The sequence below is a fragment of the Miscanthus floridulus genome, chromosome 19, assembly GCF_019320115.1.
Source record: "Miscanthus floridulus cultivar M001 chromosome 19, ASM1932011v1, whole genome shotgun sequence".
NCBI lineage: Eukaryota > Viridiplantae > Streptophyta > Magnoliopsida > Poales > Poaceae > Miscanthus > Miscanthus floridulus.
The window spans coordinates 93,747,265-93,768,767 of NC_089598.1; the positions used below are offsets into that span (position 1 = coordinate 93,747,265).

Here is a 21,503-nt window from a genome sequence, read left to right on the forward strand (position 1 = left end):
GTCCTGCTGCGCCTAGTAGACCTTGAGGACGGTGCCCCGTTAAGCTTCGACACCGGGATCGGATGATAAGAAGGAGCACAATGAGCAACGAGAAGCGTGCGGTAACGGGATCTGTTTTGCCTCCTCATGTATTCTTATCAACTTTTAACTAAGCTGAGATCCGATTCCACGTTATCGCTTTACATTGTGCTAGAACCAAATATAAACAACACAATCAACTTGTGTTGTAATCAAATCACCAAGCAAAATGAACGAACCAAACAGCACCTAAGATATCAATTAGGGCCTGTTTGGGTTAAGCCAAAGAGATACAAAACCATATGGTTTAGAAATTAGAGGTTATGAGCGGAGTTTTTAAAACTTCAAAAAGACTACAGTTTTTACAAAACTATGGTTTTAGAAACTACAAAGTTTATTGTATCCAAACACCCAACAATTTTAAAAAACCAAAGTATTTTCGGAAAGGTACGCAAACATGGCCTTAATCTCTCACATTCCGCCGTATCCTCATTTTGCAGTAAAAAAAATCCACACCGTGAAATCGTACGAGAATGCACATACTGAAAATCCACGGTATCTTCTAGTCTTCTAGAAGAAGAAATCGAGCGTACAACTTGGGCGGTCCCCTCCCCCGCCCCCCGGCTCGACACAAAGTCATGAACCCAACCCAGCCCAACCACCTCGCAAGTGAGCGCCTCTCTCCTGTCTCCTCCACCCCTGTTGGTCAGAACTCCGAAATTAAAGAGCTTTTTGGAATTCGGCCATCATGGAAAGTGGGCTTCGGTGATTTGCCATCCCACAACGGCGCTTCACCAGCTTGCCATTATGAAACACGACTCACTCGCTAGAATGCCATCCGGTGAGTTTAGAACCCTTTTCTTCCTCTTTTGCCCCTGCCCCTTTCACCGGAGCTCGTCACTTGATTCTGTGCCGGCCAGATCGAGGCCGACGACGACAATTCAGGAGCACTTCCTGTTTGTGACCGATCCGATGCAGAGCCACATCGACCCGGCGTGGCGGCTGGCGGTGCGCGTCGCGGCGGCGATGCCCAACGCGCGTGTCACCTTCTCCACCGCCGTCAGCGGCCACCTCCACATGTTCCCACACCCGACGTCCCCCGACGGCGAGGTCGTCCAGGGCATCGTCTCGTTCATCCCCTACTCAGACGGCTTCGACAGCGGGTTCAACCCTAACAAGCACGGCCAAGGCGTCAGCGCGTACAGGGAGCGCGCGCGAGAAGTTGGGTCCGAGACGCTCGCCTCCATCGTCGCCCGCCTCGCTAGGCGGGGGCACCCCATGATGTGCGTCGTGTACACCGCGCTCATTGGGTGGGTCCCGCGGTCGTGCGGGCGCACGACGTCCCCACGGCGCTGTACTGGGTCAAGCTGGCCACGGTGTTCGCCATGTACTACCACTACTTCCACGGCCACGGCGCGCTCCTGCACGAGCGACGTCGCGGACCCTCACGCCGCCGTCCGCCTATCGGGCCTCCCGCCGCTTAAGGCCGACGTGATCCCGTCCTTCACGTCCATGGCCTCACCGAGGAGCCGCAACTACCTGACGCTCGACATGTTGCGCGACATCTTCCTGGCGCTGGACAAGCACAGGCCCACGGCGGTGCTTGTGGACACGTTCAACGTGCTGGAGCCCGAGGCGTTGCGCGCGGTGCCGGGGTTCAACCTCATCGCCGTGGGCCTAGTGGTGGTGGACGAACTATGCAGGCCATGTGTGGAGCTATTCCAGCCCAATGACGCCACCGCGTACATGGACTGGCTGGACACGAAGCCGGCGCGCTCTGTGGTGTTCGTGTCCTTCGGCAGCATCCTCTCGTTGAGCAAGTGGCAGGACGAGGAGTTGAGGCGTGGCCTAGAGGCCACCGGCCGGGCGTACCTCCTGGTGGGCGCAAGGGCAACACCGGTGGTGGTGGGAGTGATAGCGGGCAGGGGAAGGGGATGGTGGTGGAGTGGTGCAACCAGACGAAGGTCCTGTCGCACGGCGCCATCAGGTGCTCCGTCACGCACTGCTGGTGGGACTCGACACTGGAGAGCATCACGGGCGACGTGCCGATGGTGGCCGTGCCGAGGTGGGCGGACCAGCCCACCGTGGTAGCACTAGTGGAGGCGTCTGCGTGCGTGGGCGTGGGCGTGCGTGCGTGGGGCGTGGTGAGCTCCAGCGGTGCGTCAAGATGGTCATGGGAAGCACGGGCAGTGCTTCGGCAGTGAGGGCGCGAGCAGAGTGCTGGGGCCAACGCGCCAAAGAGGCGGCCGCCGTCGGGGGGACGTCGTAGAAGAATCGCCGTGCTCAGAGAAGATGAGCGCTAGTTGAAGAAGAGCGCTCATTCAATTTTGCGACGCCTCCGTTCCGTCCGAGCAGCATCCTGTGAAACAAAAAGAAAAAGGGCAGGGGCAGAAAAGAAAGAAAAGAGTCTCAAAGCTCTCCAATGGCATTTTGACATGATGACCATGTTTTATAACGGTGATCCGACGAAACCCGTTATGAAATGGCATTTTAACAAAAGCCCACTTTCAATTCAAGAAGCCCGAAATCAAATCACTGCTCCCCCAGCTTCCTTTACCTTCGCAGCAAGCAAGCCTCCCGATCGGCGCTGCTCCGGCGCGGGGAAGCGTCGACGCCGGCTCGACACGAAGTCACGAACCCAACCCAGCCCAACCACCTCGCAAGTGAGCGCCTCCCTCCCGTCTCCTCCACCCCTGCTGGTCAGAACTCCGAAATCAAATCACTGCTCCCCCAGCTTCCTTTACCTTCGCAGCAAGCAAGCCTCCCCGATCGGCGCTGCTCCGGCGCGGGGAAGCGTCCTCTCGCAGCGGCCGGGAAGACCAGTTCACGCCGCCAGTCCCGCCGGCGGCTTCCGTGAGGTGCCCTTGGCTCCTGGGGCGGCGGGCTCGTGGCGGCCGGCGAGATGAACAGCCACGCGGCCGGAACAAGCAACGGCGGATCCGGGGATGCAGCCGCCGGGGGCGCGGCCAGGAGGAACACCAGGATGCCCAAGTGTGAGATCTCGCGCCGAATCTATCCCTTGTGCTTCCCGTATTGGCGGTTCTCTCGTTTCGTTCAGGCTAAGGGACGGCGCGATAATATATGCTGGGGCTAGTGGTTTGGTGTTAATCTGGCCCCCTTTGGGTTTGGAGATGCTGCTAGCTTATGCTCTCTTTTGGCGTTGATATTTTTGTTGCCATGTTGTTAATCGTGGGAGCTTGCGTATTAGTGACTGTAGCCAGTTCGATCCGGAAGAAAAAACGTAGATTAGTTGGCACACGATGGTGTTATTTACATACTGATTGTGGCTAGTTCAGTTCAGTACTAAAATAGTCAATCTAGTTATTTCAGTGCATGATAGTTTCATTTTCTTATTGATTATAGGTAGTTCAATCCAGAAGAGAAACCGTCAATCCATGTGCTACATGATGGTATTACTTCGTTAGTGATATCCTGTCATATTAAGTCCAGAAGAAAACCTGTCAATCTAGTTGGTACACAACAGTATAAGCTTCTTAGTGATATAGCTAGTTCAATAAAGATGAAAAAGCGTCAAACTAGCTTTGGAATGATGGTATTGTTTACATTACACATGTTTGGACTTTGGACACTGGGTATCAATGACATTATGAGGTCAGAAATTGTGATCACCTGTTAGATAAATGCAAAGCCTGTGATGTGACTTGCATCTGCGGATCCCAAATCTATTCTTACTCAGAAATTCTTATGTACAGATTCCAAGTTCACACAGCAAGAGCTGCCGGCTTGCAAGCCGATTCTTACTCCAAAATGGGTAGGCTTACTGGCTGTGGAGATTATGACGCTACTGGTTGTGGAGATTTAGAAAACTAACATCGGAGAAGCTCACAGATGTTTCGATCTTTGACTTATGTTTTGTAGGTTGTCTCTGTTTTCTTCATCGTCGGGGTCATCTTTGTTCCCATTGGTGTTGTTTCACTGCTAGCTGCAAGAGATGTATGCTGCCTTTTGTCTTGTGGCTTCTGTCTTAAGATAGATGTTGTGGGTTGTGGTAGTCTCATCTTTTTTCTATTTATACATGTTGACTGATTGCAGGTTGTTGAGATTATTGATCGGTATGATGAGGCATGTGTGCCAGGCAACATGACTGATAACAAGCTTGCTTACATCCAGAATGAAACCATATCCAAAGAGTGCATAAGGAATCTTACGGTAATAAGCTTAGACTTTCATGGGCATTGATTTACCGTTTGAAATACTAAGGCATAGAAGAAGCAAAAGTGCAATTAAATATAATTTTTAAAATGATTATAAAGTTGGAACAAACATGCAGTCCACAGCATACATCTTCTATCAGATTTATCACAATTTTCTTTGCTGAAGCATTGAATTAATTTCTTTCCAGGTTACAAAGCATATGAAGCAGCCTATTTTTGTGTATTATGAACTCGATAACTTCTACCAGAACCATAGGAGGTATGCTGTTTTTAAGATTTGCTGACAAATTGACAATCATTTGAATCTTTATCCCTTGGCACAAATTGACAGCTATCACTTTCCTGATGTTTATGAATTATCATTTGCAATCGTTATGCTATTTTAATTGGAAAACATGATACAACAACTTAACTGCTAACTTGGATATCTTACCGCCAAAGAAAAAGTGAACAGTCTTGCATTGGAGATTTACCATGCGCTTCCCTGATTCAGGTATGTAAAGAGCCGCAACGATGCGCAGCTAAGAGATGCTAGTAAAGCTAACCAGACATCCGCTTGTGAACCTGAGAAGACCACAGCTAATGGGCAACCAATTGTTCCTTGCGGCCTCATTGCTTGGAGCTTGTTTAATGATACATATAATTTCACTCGTGGTAATGAGAACTTGACAGTGGACAAGAAAGACATCTCCTGGAAGAGTGATAGGGAGCATAAATTTGGTAAAGATGTCTATCCGAGCAACTTCCAGAATGGTGCACTTAAAGGTGGAGCAACACTTAACCCAAAGATCCCGGTATGTGAACTTTTATTCTGCACCATCATATTGTGGCATATGCTTGTATAGGGAGACTATTGTTCATTTAGTATACATCTGCAACATCATAATTTCTGCTATTGTCCATTGATTTCTTGTTCATGTGGATAAATAAAAGCTGTATGGATAAGGAATATCTGTGGCAGCTATTCATGTCAGTTGAATGTTATGTGACAGTTGAGTGAGCAAGAGGACCTCATCGTTTGGATGCGGACTGCAGCACTTCCTACGTTCAGAAAGTTATATGGAAGAATACACTTTGACCTCAAGGAGAATGACACAATAACGGTGAGATTGAATAACAACTACAATACATATAGCTTCGGCGGCAAGAAAAAGCTGGTCCTCTCCACTGCAACCTGGCTTGGAGGGAAGAACGATTTTCTTGGCTTTGCATACCTTATAGTTGGTGGGCTCTGCATTTTCCTGGCATTTGCATTCACCTTGCTGTACTTCGTAAAACCAAGGTTAGTGACTTTTTACTGTGTTGCAATCACTTGGAAATTAGCTGTGTGCTGGATTTAGTCTGTGAACCCGCTATATATATGCATATGCTATCCACTGTGATAGCCATACTGTGATGTGATGCTTGCTGTTAAGTAATCTGGGTTTAGCCTATCAAGTTTATAGAAAACCTGTAGTCAGGTATTCTGATTATGCCTGGTGCAGCCCATCTTTTATGTCAATTACTGGTTGAGGTGGCCTTCAGGCTTTAGGCTGTATGAGTACATTTCATGTCACACTACTTTGGTCCTGTTGTTGAAAGTACTTACATAGGTGCATCTTCTATAAATTTTGGTGGACTAGAACCAGACAATCCACTGTTCTGTTTTACTTTGCTGGTTTTGGTCCTTCACACTGCTATTTTGCTTATCATGGTACATTGTGTTGAGTATGTTATGCACTGTGGACTGTGGCCTGGCATGATCAAGGCTTGTACCATAAGAATGATTGTTTTAGGACTTTCTGTGCTTGTTAAAGCATCTGTCTATCATTATTTTTCATTGACACCCTACACGAGTGGAAATGCTAATCCAGTCTGTGGCCTTCGGCAGGAAACTGGGAGACCACAACTACTTATCCTGGAACAGACACCCTGCAGGACGCTAAGATGTCTTTGGAGCGCCAAGTGTCCGTACTACTTGAAGTGTAACTTGTATGAAATGAATTGATCTGAACCAGAAATCTCGTTGGTCATAAGCAAGTATGGTTCAGGCTACAACTTCACATTTTTTACAAAGGGATCTAGGTGGCTACGTGATTTTGTTTCTTGTGTTCTTTAGAGCTGCATGTAGCAGTGATCATGAGAATACCTATAGATCTCTAATGGCTTGCTTCGTGGTACGAGCACTCTAAACGGTTTCCTCTAATAGTTTACTATGTGATGTTCATGCATCGGCTACCGAAGATCTGTTATCAGTCAACGGTGCGTGGGTAACGATTGACGTAGGTTGATTGTAATATCCACAGTGGGGAATAGTACCAACTTCTGTACAAATTGATCACTGTCTGATGTTTGTTTGTCTACTACGATTTTATAGTATACGAGTGTGTGCTCTTATCTACATTTGGGTTGGAAGTACAGCCTGCACGGTCAAAATGCCCTTCTACATGTTATAAGAATCGAAAGCATAATCTACAACACTGGAGACGCATATGCGAAATTCGTTTTCACTTCTTTATTGCTCCACAGGTGGACAATGGAAAGCATGACTAGAATACTTTGAGACGCATGTTCGGAGTTCATTTTCACTTCCTTTATTGCTCCACGCAGGTGAAGACAACTCGAAATCTTCTTGGCAACATGGCTCGTGACACTCAAATAATGTTCAGCCCCAGATGCCGCAAGCATAAGGGTAGCTCAAGCTAATTACAGTAACCTAGTCGAGAACAGTCACCTACCTCCCATCCATCAGCACAAGTTTCTTTTGGATATTCAGTCCATAGCTAGATAATAGAGTATAAAGGAACACTCATAGAATTATTGCACGGTTAAGCCCCCAATTTTAGCTTTTCAGACATTCTGTTCGGCACTCGTGCTGCCACTGTTCCTCATTCTGATTCTTGGTGAGCCACTCTTGAGTGGCAACCAGGTCGGGGAGCACCGTTGCGCCTGACTGCCTCCAGCTCTTGGCGTCGGCAGTCTTGAACCGGTCCAGGAGCAGCGCATGCATCCCGATGCTCCTAGCGGGGGTGTAGTCCTTCCGCATGCTGTCACCTATGTGGAGCGCTTCTTCTGGAGCGACGTTTCCTGCCATCTCCAACGCTATCTTGTAAATTCTTGGGTCTGGCTTCTCGACGCCAACCATGCCTGAGAACACCCCGAAGTCCCATTCGGACCCCTAGTTACAAACCAAGACATGCATTAGTATTTAGTAGACTACTGCATTCATACCACAAAGAAAGCAGATTATTATAGAAGCATGTAACTGTGATGTGTGATCCAGTGGATATTGCACCTGATTCAACCCTAAAGCTGGCAAGATTACATCTTTGTAGCGGTACTCTGCATCGCTGACAACACCAACAGTGAGTCCCTTTTCCCGCGCCCACCGCATGAAGGGCTGTGCATCAGGGAACGCTGAGTATGGCGCAGAGGAGCCAAAAGCAGAATAAATGCGCCTGAAGATTTTCTCAAATGTCTCCTCATCATAATCATAGCCAGCCTGCAGTTTGTGATAGATTATAGACCAACTGAATCACTAGGCCCTCTCAACATTAAGAAGACACACCACTAATCCAGACAAGCTTCAGATTTGTAAATTGGTCTTACCTTAACGAATGAATTCTTAACACATGTCCTCCACCATTCAATGTTCGGCATCTTAGCTGCAAATCCAAAACAAGGGTACTGTCTTGCCATCTCAGTGTATGCAAGCTTGAAGCCCTCATGCATGCGGTTGTAGTCAGGACATGGCATCCCAACAGACTTAGCTGCCATACAGTAGTAATCCCCAAGGTGTCCTTTGTAAGCAATCAGTGTACCAGTAACATCCACGGTGATCAAGCGTAACTTTGAAAGTAGAGACATGCTTGGCAGTGATCTGAACTGTGGTCTTTGTATACAATCTACCTGCACGGTCACATAGTGAAAATTAGGACCAGACCAACCATTTTTTGCAGAACCAGCACAACAGGCATTACAAAAATATAGCATCAATGTTACAAAATTAATTTTATATATAGCTGAGCGGCAGCGCCTGAGCTCATATATCATAGGCATGGAAGGTGCACTCAGAAATTAACTTTGCAATGAGATGCTCCTCCCTCCCTCCCAACTATTCCCTCTGTTCACAGAAAGATACAATTCTCACTTTTCGATAGTCAAATGATTTGAAATTTGACCAAAGTTATATTAAAAAAGTACTAACAATTATGGTACAAAATAAGTACCATTAGATTAGTTATGAAATATATTCGTAGTAAACCTAGTTGGAGACATAAGCGGTACTACTATTCACTATAAACTTGTTAAACTAGTTTGACCTACACAAATCTCATAGTTGCATCCTTTTGTGGATGGAGGGAGTAATACCCAAGACCTTTTTTTCCATAGTGAACCAATGCTTTTTTGCAATGGATGACACATTCAATTTAAGTCAAAAGGGCCAATCGCTTTACAAAAATGAGTGCTGCAGAACACAAAAGTACCGCTCTACCAGCTGAATGGCAAGAATTATACCATATTGCCCCCTTAGGAACAAAGGAAAAGCACACAAATTTTGGAGGATTGTAATCCTATAGGAAACTTTCCTATATGTCGATTTGGAAGAAAGGACTAAACCCTGTGAAATTCCTTTGGATTACTATGAGATGCATTAAACCATATGCAGGAAAACTAGAATGAGGTTGGACCTCATGGAAACTTTCCTTTGTGTCTCAGTCTCATGGAATTCCTGTATTTTTTTCCCTGAAAAACGTCTAGATAACATGACAAATGGGGAATAGAAAGGAAAAATAAACGTGCTGGGCAATCATTTTGTCAAACCATCAGGATGTACTGATGTGGCATCTAGGATGAATGTACAGTAATAACTTCCACAGCAAAGTCAAACTACATGGAACATTTCCTCCTTACATTGGAAATAATATAGTGAAACAAATTCAGCAGTGACCGCCGAGCAAAGCATCCCTGATCTCAGCAACAAGGCAGGAAGGTAGTAAGAATGAATATTCCGTTTCTACCAAGAAACACTCCAAACCCCTTGTAACTCCTAATTTTCAACATTTCTCTGTCATCGATTATTACTAACACCTCCAGGCCATCTAACCTATCCTGGTTGAAATCCCCATTCATTTTATTTCGCAAGAAAAGTAAGCGTAGTATAAGGCCATCACCGACCTCCTTGCTTAATAATAACAAACAAATAGCAAATCTCAACCAGAAAGTGGCAGGGACAAATCCAAAATGCTCCATTACCTAGAAAACGATCGATGATTGAACCTCCAGTCGCGGTAATGCCTGCAAGAAACAGAAGAAACACGAGATCCGGTCAGGCAACCAACAGAGGTTCACCTCGCAAGATCCTATCTTTCTGCGCAAGAACACGGCAAGAGCCAACAAACGGATACGCCATAGATGAGAGATCGGTACCTCCCAACCACGGCAGCTGTCCAACCGGAACGGGAGAAAAGTTGCGGCCTTGGGGCCTGAGATATCAAGAAACCGGCTGAACCTGTGGGCTCCTCCCAGTTCCTTGCCTATGAGGTCCAGGTTTTGATGTTTGGGAGGTGGGATTTCGATTGGTTTTTCGGTGGTATAAGTACTGGGAGTGGGGAGTGGAAATCTGTGGAATTGGGAATGGGATACCGGCGGTGATGGTCCATGATTTTGGTTCATCGGATTTCAAGCATACTTTAATGGCACCTGGGGCAGAAAGCAGCCGATAGGTACGCGTGTCCCACTGTTGTACTAGTTGTACTAGTAGTAGTGAAAAGTTTGCAAGGGATAGGCGTGCCATGTCACGAATAGACCAAAGACTGTTTTCTTCCATGTCAACAACAGAAGTGCATCTTCAGTGGGCGACTCGTGGTCTGACGTTTGCTGGAGAAATCGAATCACCTCGAGGAAGGGAGAAGAAGAAGAACCGATGCATATCTGAGAGTGGATTCGTGGTGACAGAAAATGGAGCAACCCCACTTACCGGAGGGCTTGCCGCACCGCACCGTCGTTGCGGCCGCGCGGTCGGCAAGTGCGACGGTGCGAGCTCGATGGAGTAGGTAGAGCCGAGGACACGTAGTAGGCAGAGCAGGCCAAGGATCTTGGGGGCGGCCGGCGAGCGGAGGAACCGACGAGGGGCTCTGCAGTTCGAGCGCTAGGCGGCTGGCCCAGGCGGCGCAGCCCCGCGCGGAGTGCCTGCTTGTGTAGCGGGGAAAAGAAGCCGGGATTGGGGAAGAACGGGAGGGCGACTGATCATTTTTATATATTTTTTTTATTTATTATATGCTTTTGTGTCTAATGCCTCCAAAAAGTATGATAGTATCGCTTCTTTAGAAGTTAAATAATTCACATTTAATTAGGTTTATAAAAATAGTACCAATATTTATACTTCTAAATATATTCTATGGTTGATCTAACAACACTTGCTATGCATCAAAGATATTGTTCCTTCATACTAAAATTTAAGTTACTTTGATCTTACATTAATGTTAATCCCTCGTCTAAAAAATATCAAAATATGGCTTCTCGAGAAGCCAAATAATAAAAGTTTAATTAGGCTTATAGAATAGATTTAAACATATTTATTGCATAAATATATTCTATAATCAATCTAACTATACTTATTATATATCAAAAGTGTTGTTCCCTCCGTACTAAATTGCAAGTATTTTGGTTTTACATAAATTTTACTTATATTTAGACATAATGTATATCTAGAGCATAGAAAAAAAAACTATGTATCTATAAAAGTTAAAATGACTTATAATTTAAAACAGGGAGAATGATATTTTTTATATATTTAGTCAAATTTAAAATTGTTTGACTACTCAAAAGCAAGGTTTTCATTTTTCTTACGAAGAGTATTGTTTAGGTCCATACCGGCTAGTCTAGCATTAGGAGATTGTAGGCTCTTTCTAGCCAAATCTTACCCTTGTTTTGTTCGGTAGAGGTCTATGTTTCTACTTCCTATTTGAGAAGATCTTCACGTCTTCCAAATATGTGGTTTGATTTACAATTTTCATGAAAAATCTACTATAAGACACGTTGCAAGCCGTTAGGATCTTTAATTTGCTTCTTTCGTCATTCACTATGAATATAGTATATTAAAGTAAAGAAGAACATAAAGGTATGAAATACAGAAATAGGTGAACTTTTTTATTATCTGAATATTGATAATTACTCTCTCCGTCCTAAATTGTATGTCATTTTGGCTTTCCTAATATATAGTTTTTGTATTGTAATATATATAGACATAATGTATATCAGAGTGTGTAGCAAAAACTATGTACCTATAAAAGCCAAAACAATTTAAAATTTGAAATAGAGGGAGCACATTGTTGAGCTCCTACGTACAAGGCCCTAGAATTTGGTAAGAGCTCACATAGATGAAAGTCATGTTTGGATTTTGGTAAAATGACAATATTTATGGACCAATGGTTTACAAAAGGTTAGGTGAATAGCCCACAAGCAAGACTTGAGCTACATGAGGCCATAAAAGGAGAGATGGCATGATCACATGATGCAAAAGCTCAACAAGAAGAAAGATGGGATGCATTGTGTCGGGTACCATAGAACCGGGTACCTCGAGCAAACATCAAAGGGTCACTTAAATCCCATCAGAAAGCAAAGCTAGAAGCTAAGCCGTAGGCTCCTCACCGGCCACGCCCGAGCCTACCAGGCTCTCCGCCCCGCCTCGAGCCTCGCACAGGAGGTCTCGGCGTCCTGACGCAATCTCCGCCTTGCGCGAGGCCTTTCACGGAAGGCCTCGGCAGGGAGTGCAATCTCCGCCTCGCGCGAGGCCTCTCGCGGAGGGCCTCGGCAAGGAGTCCGATCTCCGTCTCGCGCGATGCCTCATTCTCCGTATCGCTCGAGGCCGGTTCATCCATAGCCCGTCGCCCCCGCCTCGACCGACCCTCCCGACAACACGTCATGTCCCATTAATACGTCAACCACTCCCGCAATCTCAGCCGGACGATGGCTCGACACCGCGGAATGGCCGACGGGACCTGAGGTCGCATCAGCGCCATACCGGCTGGGACAGGGCAAGGCGGGGATTACCGGCCACTGTGTTCTGACGCTGTGCCCACGATCAGCGCCCACACTACACTGTGCCTCGCGGTCCCCGCCTCGAAAACAACATTGCACGGACAAATTGGCCCGGGTCATCACCGCCTCCAAGCCAGCGCACCAGATCAGCCGCCCTCTCGGGGCCTCGGCACTATGCACCAAGGTCTCGGTTATCTCGGGGTTCGTGTCCGCCGAGACCCCCCTACTGCGGTGCAGCCTCGGCACCGATCGAGCCTCGGTCTCGCGCATAGCCAGTCCACAGCGGCTCGCACGTTCACCGCTGCACCCACTCCGAGGCAGTCCCGGGGCTCTCACGACGCACAGGATCAGATGTGACCCGCACGCCGCCCCAGTATTCCAAGAACGGACCACTCCGATGACCACGCCGCCACAGGAACCGGCTATAGGGCTCGGACACGCCACCTCTATTCGCACGACGCCGTATAGTTAGCACATGTACTATCCTTGTCCTCCCTTCAACTATAAAAGGAAAGGACCTGGGCCATTTAGAAGAAAAAACGGGGAAGAACACCTGGTAACACACACACACGCACACATCCCAGCCGCCTGAGAGCAACGTCTCAAGCAGCCCACACGACACCTTGCCGAGACCTGGGACTAGCTCCCTCTCTCACCATGCTTGTAACCCCCTACTACTAGCACTCCGGTGCAAGGAATACAAGATCGATCTCTCAGACTGGATGTAGGGCATCAATTGCCTGAACCAGTATAAACCTTGTGTCTCTTTGCATCACCATCCGGGATTAGGGGCACGCAGTTCAAATTCACTAGTCGGTTGAGGACCCCCCGGTCCGAAACACCGACAGTTGGCGCGCCAGGTAGGGGTTCCTGCGTGTCAGTTTTGTCATCCCAGCAAGTTCCGGATGGCAGACCCCGTACGACCATTGCGTCTCAGCACGGTGGTTTGGTTTGGGAGCCTAGAGTTCATGTCTCTAGGGCATGAGTACGACATGGTACTTCTCACTCCACGAGCCCCACCAACCGACGACGAAGTCACGCACCGGCAGCCCAGGCGCAGGCGGCGCCCAGGCGGCCGCTCTCGCCGCGCTCGCCAGGCACGACGTGAGCAAGATCACCCCGACGCTATGCGAATCTAGGGCGACACGCCGCTCCCCGCCGATATCCTATGACCAGCTGTTGGTGCAAGGTCCCTGGTCGGGGACCTGTCTAGCCTGAGCTTGGACAAGGGAAAAATGCCGGTGGAACGTGGCAACGCCCAGTCATCGAGCTCCGCTCCACCACCCCCTGAGAACTCGACTCCGGTGGAGCAAAGCCCGGCGGCGGCACCATCCCCATACCCCTTTGGGTTGAGAAATGCCGCCACCTCTTATGCTTACGCTTACACTGCCGCTCACGAGGATGCCTTGGGACGCCGCCAGCGCTTCCCTCTCGACCTGGACGCCCACGCTGACTCCTCAGAGGAGGACGAGGCGTGGCCCGAAATGGATTTCTCTGGACTCCATGACCCTGGAGCTATGCGTCGTTTCCTGGCCGCAAGCGACTACTGCTTCGGCTACTCCGACTCCGACGACAAGGGCACCTACGACCCCACTCGCGAGTGTTTTCACGTCGGGCTCGGGATGCCGAGGGCGGGCGAGGAGGACGAGGGGGCGGGCAGCCGTTCCCCGCTTCGCCCAGGTACAGGCGCTGCCACACCTCCGCGCATTGTCCTGCCGGCCGCATGAAACGAGAACCCCGCTCTTGCGCGACCTCAACGCCCAGACCTGGAACAACTCCGTGAACTCCAAGCCAAGGTCGAACAAGACCGACTTCGTCTATAGCAGCTTCGAGACTCTCTCGAACAGGAGCAGCGAGGCCGCGGCGAAGGCGGAGGAGCCCGACGGAGGGCCCGCGATGTGCATCACCGCATCCACGACGATGAAGGGAGTGAGCAACCCCTAGTCTTCAATCGCGCTAGCCAGAACGTCGCGGCTGCGGCAATGCTGGTCCGCGTAATGCCCGAGCCTTCTACCACGGAGGGGCGGCGGGTCCACGGCGAGCTCCGAGATCTCCTGGAGACCGCCGCGGTACAGCGGGCCGAAAGTTCCGCCTCCCGACGGCACAGGGGTGCCTCGAACTTGCCCGTAGCCCCGCCTCGGCAGGATAGGGAAGCCTCGGGTCGTCCCGAGCCCGCTCGAGCACCGATAACCCACAGGGTCCCCATGCTTCTTGACTGCCTCGGCAATCGACGTGAGGTGCAGGGAGACCATGAGGTGGTCGGCCGACGACGACGCCACGACAGTGAGGGGCCCGCCCGAGGCTACCATCCGCATCGAGGCGGCCGTTATGACAGCGAGGAAGACCGCAGTCCCTCTCCTGAACCACCTGGCCCTCGGGTCTTCAGTAGAGCCATCTGCAACGCTCAGTTCCTAGCCCGGTTTCGCCAGCCGACCAACCTCACAAAATATAGCGGCGAGACCAACCCCGAGCTCTGGCTCGCCGATTACCGCCTAGCTTATCAGCTAGGCAGCGCGGACGATGATCTGCTCATCATCCGCAACCTCCCCCTGCTCTTGTCAGACTCAGCGCGAGCCTGGCTTGAGCATCTTCCTTCCTCTTAGATCCACGACTGGCGTGACTTGGTTTAGATCTTCATCGGGAATTTCCAAGGCACATACGTGCGCCTCGGAAACTCCTGGGACCTTAAGAGTTGTCGCTAGAAACCAGACGAGTCTCTCCGAGACTTCATCCGGCACTTCTCGAAATAATGCACTGAGTTGCCCAGCGTCGGCGACTCAGAGATTGTCCAGGCTTTTCTCTCTAGCACCACCTGCCGAGATTTGGTCTGAGAACTAGGCCGAAACATGCCGCGCTCGCCCGCCGCGCTCCTCGACATCACCACCAACTTCGCTTCAGGCGAGGAGGCTGTAGGGGCCATCTTCCCCATGAACGACGCCAAGGGGAAATGGAGGGATGAGGCCGCCGAGGCCTCGGCTCCCTGCCTCCCCAAAAGAAAGAAGAAGGATCGCCAGGGGAAGCGGGCCATCCTCGAGGCCGATATGGTCGCGGCCGTAGAACGCAAGAATCCCCGAGGCCCCAGGGGTCCCAGACCTTTCAACGACATGCTTAAGAAACCCTACCCTTCCCACCAAGGCTCGGTCAAGCACGCCCTCGAGGATTGCTCCATGTTGCGGCGTTACTACGCCAGGCTCGGGCCCCCCGACGACGACGCCAAGCAGAAGGGCACCGGCGACCGGGACGATGACAAGGACGATGGGTTCCCTGAGGTACACAACACCTTCATGATCTTCAGTGGACCCTCGACGTGCCTTACAGCGCGGCAGCGAAAGAAGGAACGCCGAGAGGTCTTCTCGATCAAGGTGGCCACTCCCTGGTACCTCGACTGGTCTCGAGAGGCGATCACCTTTGATCGAGACGACCACCCCGACCATGTTCTAAATCCCGGGCACTACCCACTCGTTGTCGACCCCATCATCGGCAACACCCGACTCTCCAAGGTGTTGATGGACGGAGGCAGCGGCCTCAATATCCTATACGCCAACACCCTAGAGCTTCTGGAGATCGACCGATCGAGGCTCCGAGGCGACGTCGCACCCTTCCACGGCATCGTGCCAGGGAAACGCACGCGACCCCTCGGGCGCATTGACCTTCCCGTCTACTTTGGCACCCCCTCCAACTACCGCAAGGAAGTCCTTACCTTTGAGGTGGTCGGATTCAGAGGAACCTACCACGCCATCCTAGGGCGGCCGTGCTACGCCAAGTTCATGGCAGTTCCCAATTATACCTACCTCAAGCTCAAGATGCCAGGCCCCAGCGGTATCATCACGATTGAGTCCACGTACGAACATGCATACGACTGTGACGTCGAGTGCATCGAGTACACCGAGGCTCTCACCGAGGCCGAGACCCTCATCGCCAACCTTGACCAATTCAGTGGTGAGGCACCTGACTCCAAGCGTCGCGCAGGGACGTTCGAGCCCGCGGAGGCCATCAAGCTTGTCCTGGTCAACCCCACCTACCCCGACGACCGGGCGCTGAGGATCAGCGCCACCCTCGACATCAAATAGGAAGCCGTGCTCGTCGACTTCCTCCGCGCGAATGCCGACATATTCGCGTGGAGTCCCTCGGACATGCCGGGCATACTGAGGGAAGTCACCGAGCATGCCTTGGACATCTGGGCCGGCTCTAGGCCGGCGAAGCAACGCCTGTGCTGCTTCGACGAGGAAAAGCGTAGGGCCATCGGTGAGGAGGTGCAGAAACTTTTGGCGGTCGGGTTCATCAAGGAAGTGTCCCACCCGGAGTGGTTGGCTAACCCCGTGTTAGTTAGGAAGAAAAATGGGAAATGGAGGATTTGTGTAGACTATACCGGTTTGAACAAAGCCTGTCCAAAAGTCCCCTTCCCATTACCCTGAATCGATCAGATTGTTGACTCCACTGCGGGGTGCGAGACCCTGTCTTTCCTCGATGCGTATTCTGGTTACCATCAGATCAAGATGAAAGAGTCTGACCAGCTTGTGACTTCTTTCATCACCCCATTCGGCATGTACTGCTATGTGACTATGCCTTTCGGCCTCAAAAACGCAGGGGCCACATACCAGCGGTGCATGACCCAGGTCTTTGGCGACCACATTGGGCGAACCGTCGAGTCCTATGTGGACGACAACGTGGTCAAAACCAGAAAGGTCGATGATCTCATCGACGACTTAAAGATAGCCTTCAAATGCCTTAGAGAGAAGGGCATCAAGCTCAATCCCGAGAAGTGTGTGTTCGGGGTCCCCCGAGGCATGCTCTTGGGATTCATAGTCTCGGAACGCGGCATCGAAGCCAACCCAGAGAAGGTCTCGGCCATAACCAGCATAGGACCAATCAGAGACCTCAAGGGAGTACAGAGGGTCATGGGATGCCTTGCGGCCCTGAGCCGCTTCATCTCGTGCCTCGGCGAAAAAGGCTTGCCTCTGTATCGACTCTTGAGAAAATCCAAGCGTTTTTCTTGGACCCCTGAGGCCGAAGAAGCCCTCGACAGACTCAAAGCGCTGCTCACAAGTCCTCCCATCCTGGTACCCCTAGCCAGAGATGAGGCCCTCCTGCTCTACGTCACCGCGATGACCCAAGTGGTCAGCGCTGCCGTAGTAGTAGAAAGGCAGGAAGAGGGGCATGCTCTACCCACCCAACAACCTGTTTACTTCATCAGCGAAGTACTCTCCGAGACCAAAATGCATTACCCCCACATCTAGAAGCTGGTCTATGCCATAGTCCTAGCCTGGCGCACGCTGCATCACTACTTCGAGTCTCACCTAGTGACCGTGGTATCATCTTTCCCCTTGGGAGAGATAGTCCATAACCGGGAGGCCTCAGGCAGGATAGCCAAGTGGGCCATCGAGTTTATGGGGGAAACCTTGACTTTTGTGCCTTGGAAAGCAATTAAGTCTCAGGTCTTGGCCAATTTTGTGGCTGAGTGGACCGACACCCAATTACCACCTACCCAAGTCCAGACAGAATGCTGGACCATGTACTTCGATGGGTCTCTGATGAAGACCGGGGTAGGCGCGGGACTCCTCTTCATCTCGCCCCTCGGAGTACACATGCGCTACATGGTGCGGCTCCACTTCGCCGCCTCCAACAACGTGGCCGAGTACGAGGCCCTCGTCAACGGCTTGTAAGTCGCCATTGAACTTGGGGTACGACGTCTCGACGTCCGGGGCGACTCGCAGCTCGTCGTCGATCAAGTCATGAAGGAGTCAAATTGCCTTGACCCCAAAATGGAGGCTTACTCCAAGTTGGTGCGTCGCCTAGAAGATAGGTTCGACGGTCTCGAACAGAACCACATCGCGTGGAAGTACAACAAGGCCACCAACGAACTAGCAAAGATAGCCTCGGCACGGGCTCTGGTCCCCCCGAACGTATTTGCTAGAGACCTCCACAAACCTTCCATTGACTACACCTTGGTAACGGAGGAGGGCCCACCTGTGGAAACCACGGCGAGGCTTGATGCCCCCTCTACTGCTGGGACCCCCTCGACCGAACCCGAGGTCATGGAAGTCAACACCGAGCCTCCGTAGACCAACCAGGACATGGATTGGCGAATCCCGTTCCTCGATTGGCTCGATCGGGGGGAGCTTCCTTGCGACAGGACCGAAGCCCGATGGCTCGCACGCTGAGCCAAGACTTACGTTCTCTGCAATGACGAATTGTACAGGCGAAGTCCCTCCGGTGTCCTCCAACGATGTATCACTACCGAGGCGGGTCGAGCCCTACTTTGGGACTCGCACGCAGGCGCCTGTGGGCACCATATGGCGCCTCGGACGCTCGTAGGTAATGCTTTCCGCCAAGGGTTCTACTGGTCGATGGCGGTCGCCGATGCCACCAAGCTAGTACGCTCCTGCGAAGGATGTCAGTACTATGCTCGACAAACACATCTCCCGGCCCTGGCCCTTCAAACCATCCCCATCACATGGCCGTTTGCCGTATGGGGGCTCGACATGGTCGGGCCTCTGCAAAAAGCCCCCGGAGGCTACACCTATCTACTGGTATCAATCGACAAGTTCTCCAAATGGATCGAGGCTCGGCTGATCAATCGAATGAAATCTGAGCAGGCAGTGCTATTCTTCACTAACATTATCCACAGGTTTGGGGTCCCTAATACCATCATCACCGACAACGGGACACAGTTCACCGGCAAAAAGTTCCTGACATTTTGCGACGACCACCACATCCACGTGGCTTGATCGGCCGTAGGACACCCTAGGACCAATGGCCAAGTAGAACGTGCCAACGGCATGATCCTACAAGGCCTCAAGCCAAGAATTTACAACCGATTGAAAAAGTTTGGCAACAAATGGCTCGCCGAACTCCCATCGGTCATCTGGAGCCTGAGGAACACTCCAAGCCGAGCCACGGGGTTCACGCCTTTCTTCCTGGTCTATGGGGCCGAGGCCATCCTCCTCACTGACTTAGAATATGGTTCCCCAAGGCTACAAGCCTATAACGAACGAAGTGACCGCACCACCCGAGAGGATGCCCTCGATCAACTGGAGGAAGCCCGAGACGTCGCGCTACTACACTCGGCTAAATACCAGTAGAGCCTACGGCGCTATCAGGCCTGGTGCATTCGAGGCCGAGACTTGAAGGTAGGCGACCTGGTGTTGAGGCTAGCACAGAGCAACAAGGGCCGCCATAAGCTGACCTCGCCATGGGAAGGACCATACATCATCGCCCAAGTGCTGAAGCCCGGGACCTACAAGCTAGCCAACGAGAAGGGCGAAATCTTCACCAACGCTTGGAACATAGAACAGCTACGTCGCTTCTATCCCTAGATTTCCAAGCATTGTATATGTTGTTTCTCGGAATACAATTAAAAAGCGTCTCTTTAGTTGGTCTATTTTTTCGAGAAACCCCCCATCGTGGGTCTCGGCAATACAATAGCACGGTAAGGGAGACTCGGCTCTGCCTCGGCAGAACCAAGCCTCCCTCGGGGGCTAGATGGGGGACTCCCCCTAAGTCCCATGCACCATTCTTTAGTCGTTTTTCGAGAAAATTCCTACGCCAAGTCTCTAGCATGCTCGGACGAATCGGTGGTAAAAACCCCTCGGACCAAAGTCTGTTTCCTAAGCAAGAGGCCGGCAGAGTCGTGAGACGGCCTACGCCTCCAGGCTATGGCACTCCCTCACTACCTCTCGCCCAAGGGACGGCTTAGGCCCCAAGAGGTGTTTTGCAAACGAAATCTGATCAGGAGCAACAAGAGGGCAGAGGCTCGGAAACACGAGAAAAACAACTAAGAAACACAAATACTTCAAAAAGAAAGGCCTCGACGGCCACAAGCGTTACGATACAAAAATAATTTCTACTCTATTTATTACATGGCCCCTGGGGCCTAGGTCAAGGCTCAAGGTCTCCAGCATCGGCAGATGGTAGGGGAGGGACTACCTCCTCTTCGAAGAGCGTCGCCAGCGCCGTACCAGGGCCTTCCGCCGCCTCCATCAGCTTCGTGACCGCCGCGTCGGCCTCCTCGTCATCATCAGGCAGGACATAGCCATCACTGATGGCCGAGAGGTCGACGCCAACATAGTGAGAGGAGATGACAGCCAACGCGCGCTTGACACCCGTGTGCAGCGCTCCTCAAAGTCGCTCGCACATCTGGCTGCTCAGCGTGATCAAACGGCTCCCAAGGGAGCTGCCTGACTGAACCCCCTCGACCTCCAAGGCCTCGCAGGTGGAAAGGGTAGCACGTTTCAGCGCCTTGTGCTCCCCGATCTCGGTCTCGAGCACCGTATGCACTGCGCTGGAAGCCTCGGCCACCCGAGTAACCTCTGACTCTGCACCACGGAAAACAGAATGAGGTCGAGCGAGGGAAAAAACAACCTAAACTAGGGGCAGAAGCCCATGGAACTCACCCTTGGCCTTCTGCTCCCAGTGTCGGGTCTCGATCTGACAGGCCTCGGCTTTCTCCTTCCAGCGCAGGGCCTCGGCCCAGAAAGCCTTGGCCTTCTCCTTCAGGCGCTGGGCCTCGACCCGAGAAGCCTCGGCCGCCCTGGAAGCTTCACTCCCCAGCTCTACGTCACACAAGGAAGTTAGGGAGCAAACATAAGGGAAAGAAAACAAAACAAGGGGACTAAAACTCACCCTCGGCTATCCCCCTCCAAACCACAGCCTCGGTTCGCGAGGCCTCGGCCGCTGCAAGGGCCTCATCCAAAGCGCCCTTCGTCAGCCGGTGCGCATTCTATTCCACCCCTAGCTGCCCCGTGAGAGCCGCGGCCGAGGCCGTGGCTTCAACGGCTCGAGCCCGGAAGGCATCCCGATCGCTGGCCGCACGGGTGAGCTCCTCCTCCAACTCCTTGACCCGCGCCGCCAGAGGGGTGAGCTGCTCTTGGGCCGTGGCTGCCTCGATCTTCGCATCGGCACAACGAAGGCAGAGATCCTCTACCTCTGTGCTCCGTGCCGATAGGAGCTCGTTGGCGCCGGCAAGAAGGCCCTTCTGCCGCTGAAGCTAGTCCCAGACGCCCCTCTCCTGCCGGAGAAAGACCGACTTCCCAAGGGACCATGTCTCGAGCTCCTGGGGAAGTAGAACGGGGGTTGTTGATTGCAACAAAACTCAAAAAAAGACAACGTCACGCGAGAAAAGAAAACGCGAACCTGGGCGACTCCGGGTAGGTCGTCGGCCACCACGGACAGCGCCGTCCGTAGCGACTGCTCCGCCAGCTGGCGGTATTGCTCGAAGGTGCCCCAGCGCCCGCCCTCGGCTGCGTCCTCAAGGGCAAATAGAGGCTCCCCCTCAGGGTCGTCCCGGCT

At 51.5% G+C, this 21,503-nt stretch overlaps 1 protein-coding gene and 2 pseudogenes across 2 annotated transcripts; 2 read left to right on the forward strand and 1 right to left on the reverse strand.

Annotated features, from left to right (window-relative positions):
- The first annotated feature begins 849 nt into the window (after positions 1 to 849).
- Positions 850 to 2,287, forward strand: LOC136526389 (cyanidin 3-O-rutinoside 5-O-glucosyltransferase-like; annotated as a pseudogene).
- A 241-nt stretch (positions 2,288 to 2,528) lies between these two features.
- On the forward strand, positions 2,529 to 6,568 carry LOC136526995 (ALA-interacting subunit 3-like). 2 transcript variants are annotated; one of them, XM_066519589.1, is made up of 9 exons: positions 2,529 to 2,681; positions 2,771 to 3,011; positions 3,732 to 3,790; positions 3,898 to 3,972; positions 4,072 to 4,188; positions 4,382 to 4,452; positions 4,687 to 4,987; positions 5,186 to 5,475; positions 6,064 to 6,568. In XM_066519589.1, exons 2-9 carry the CDS (start codon positions 2,921 to 2,923, stop codon positions 6,116 to 6,118), a joined length of 1,059 nt encoding a protein of 352 aa, XP_066375686.1. In that variant the 5' UTR covers positions 2,529 to 2,681; positions 2,771 to 2,920; the 3' UTR covers positions 6,119 to 6,568. The 2 variants fall into 2 exon arrangements, with proteins under 2 accessions (XP_066375686.1, XP_066375684.1); XM_066519587.1 differs by having other exon boundaries at positions 2,533 to 2,681; positions 2,753 to 3,011.
- A 175-nt stretch (positions 6,569 to 6,743) lies between these two features.
- LOC136526996 (uncharacterized) lies at positions 6,744 to 10,394 on the reverse strand (annotated as a pseudogene).
- Positions 10,395 to 21,503: the final 11,109 nt, after the last annotated feature.

Bases quoted from the DNA above. Each gene is read 5' to 3' on its own strand.
- LOC136526995 (XM_066519589.1), top strand. From the start codon at position 2,921: ATGAACAGCCACGCGGCCGGAACAAGCAACGGCGGATCCGGGGATGCA. The intron at 4,988-5,185 runs GTATGTGAACTT...GTTATGTGACAG, and splicing joins CACTTAACCCAAAGATCCCG to TTGAGTGAGCAAGAGGACCT. The intron at 5,476-6,063 runs GTTAGTGACTTT...GGCCTTCGGCAG, and splicing joins CTGTACTTCGTAAAACCAAG to GAAACTGGGAGACCACAACT.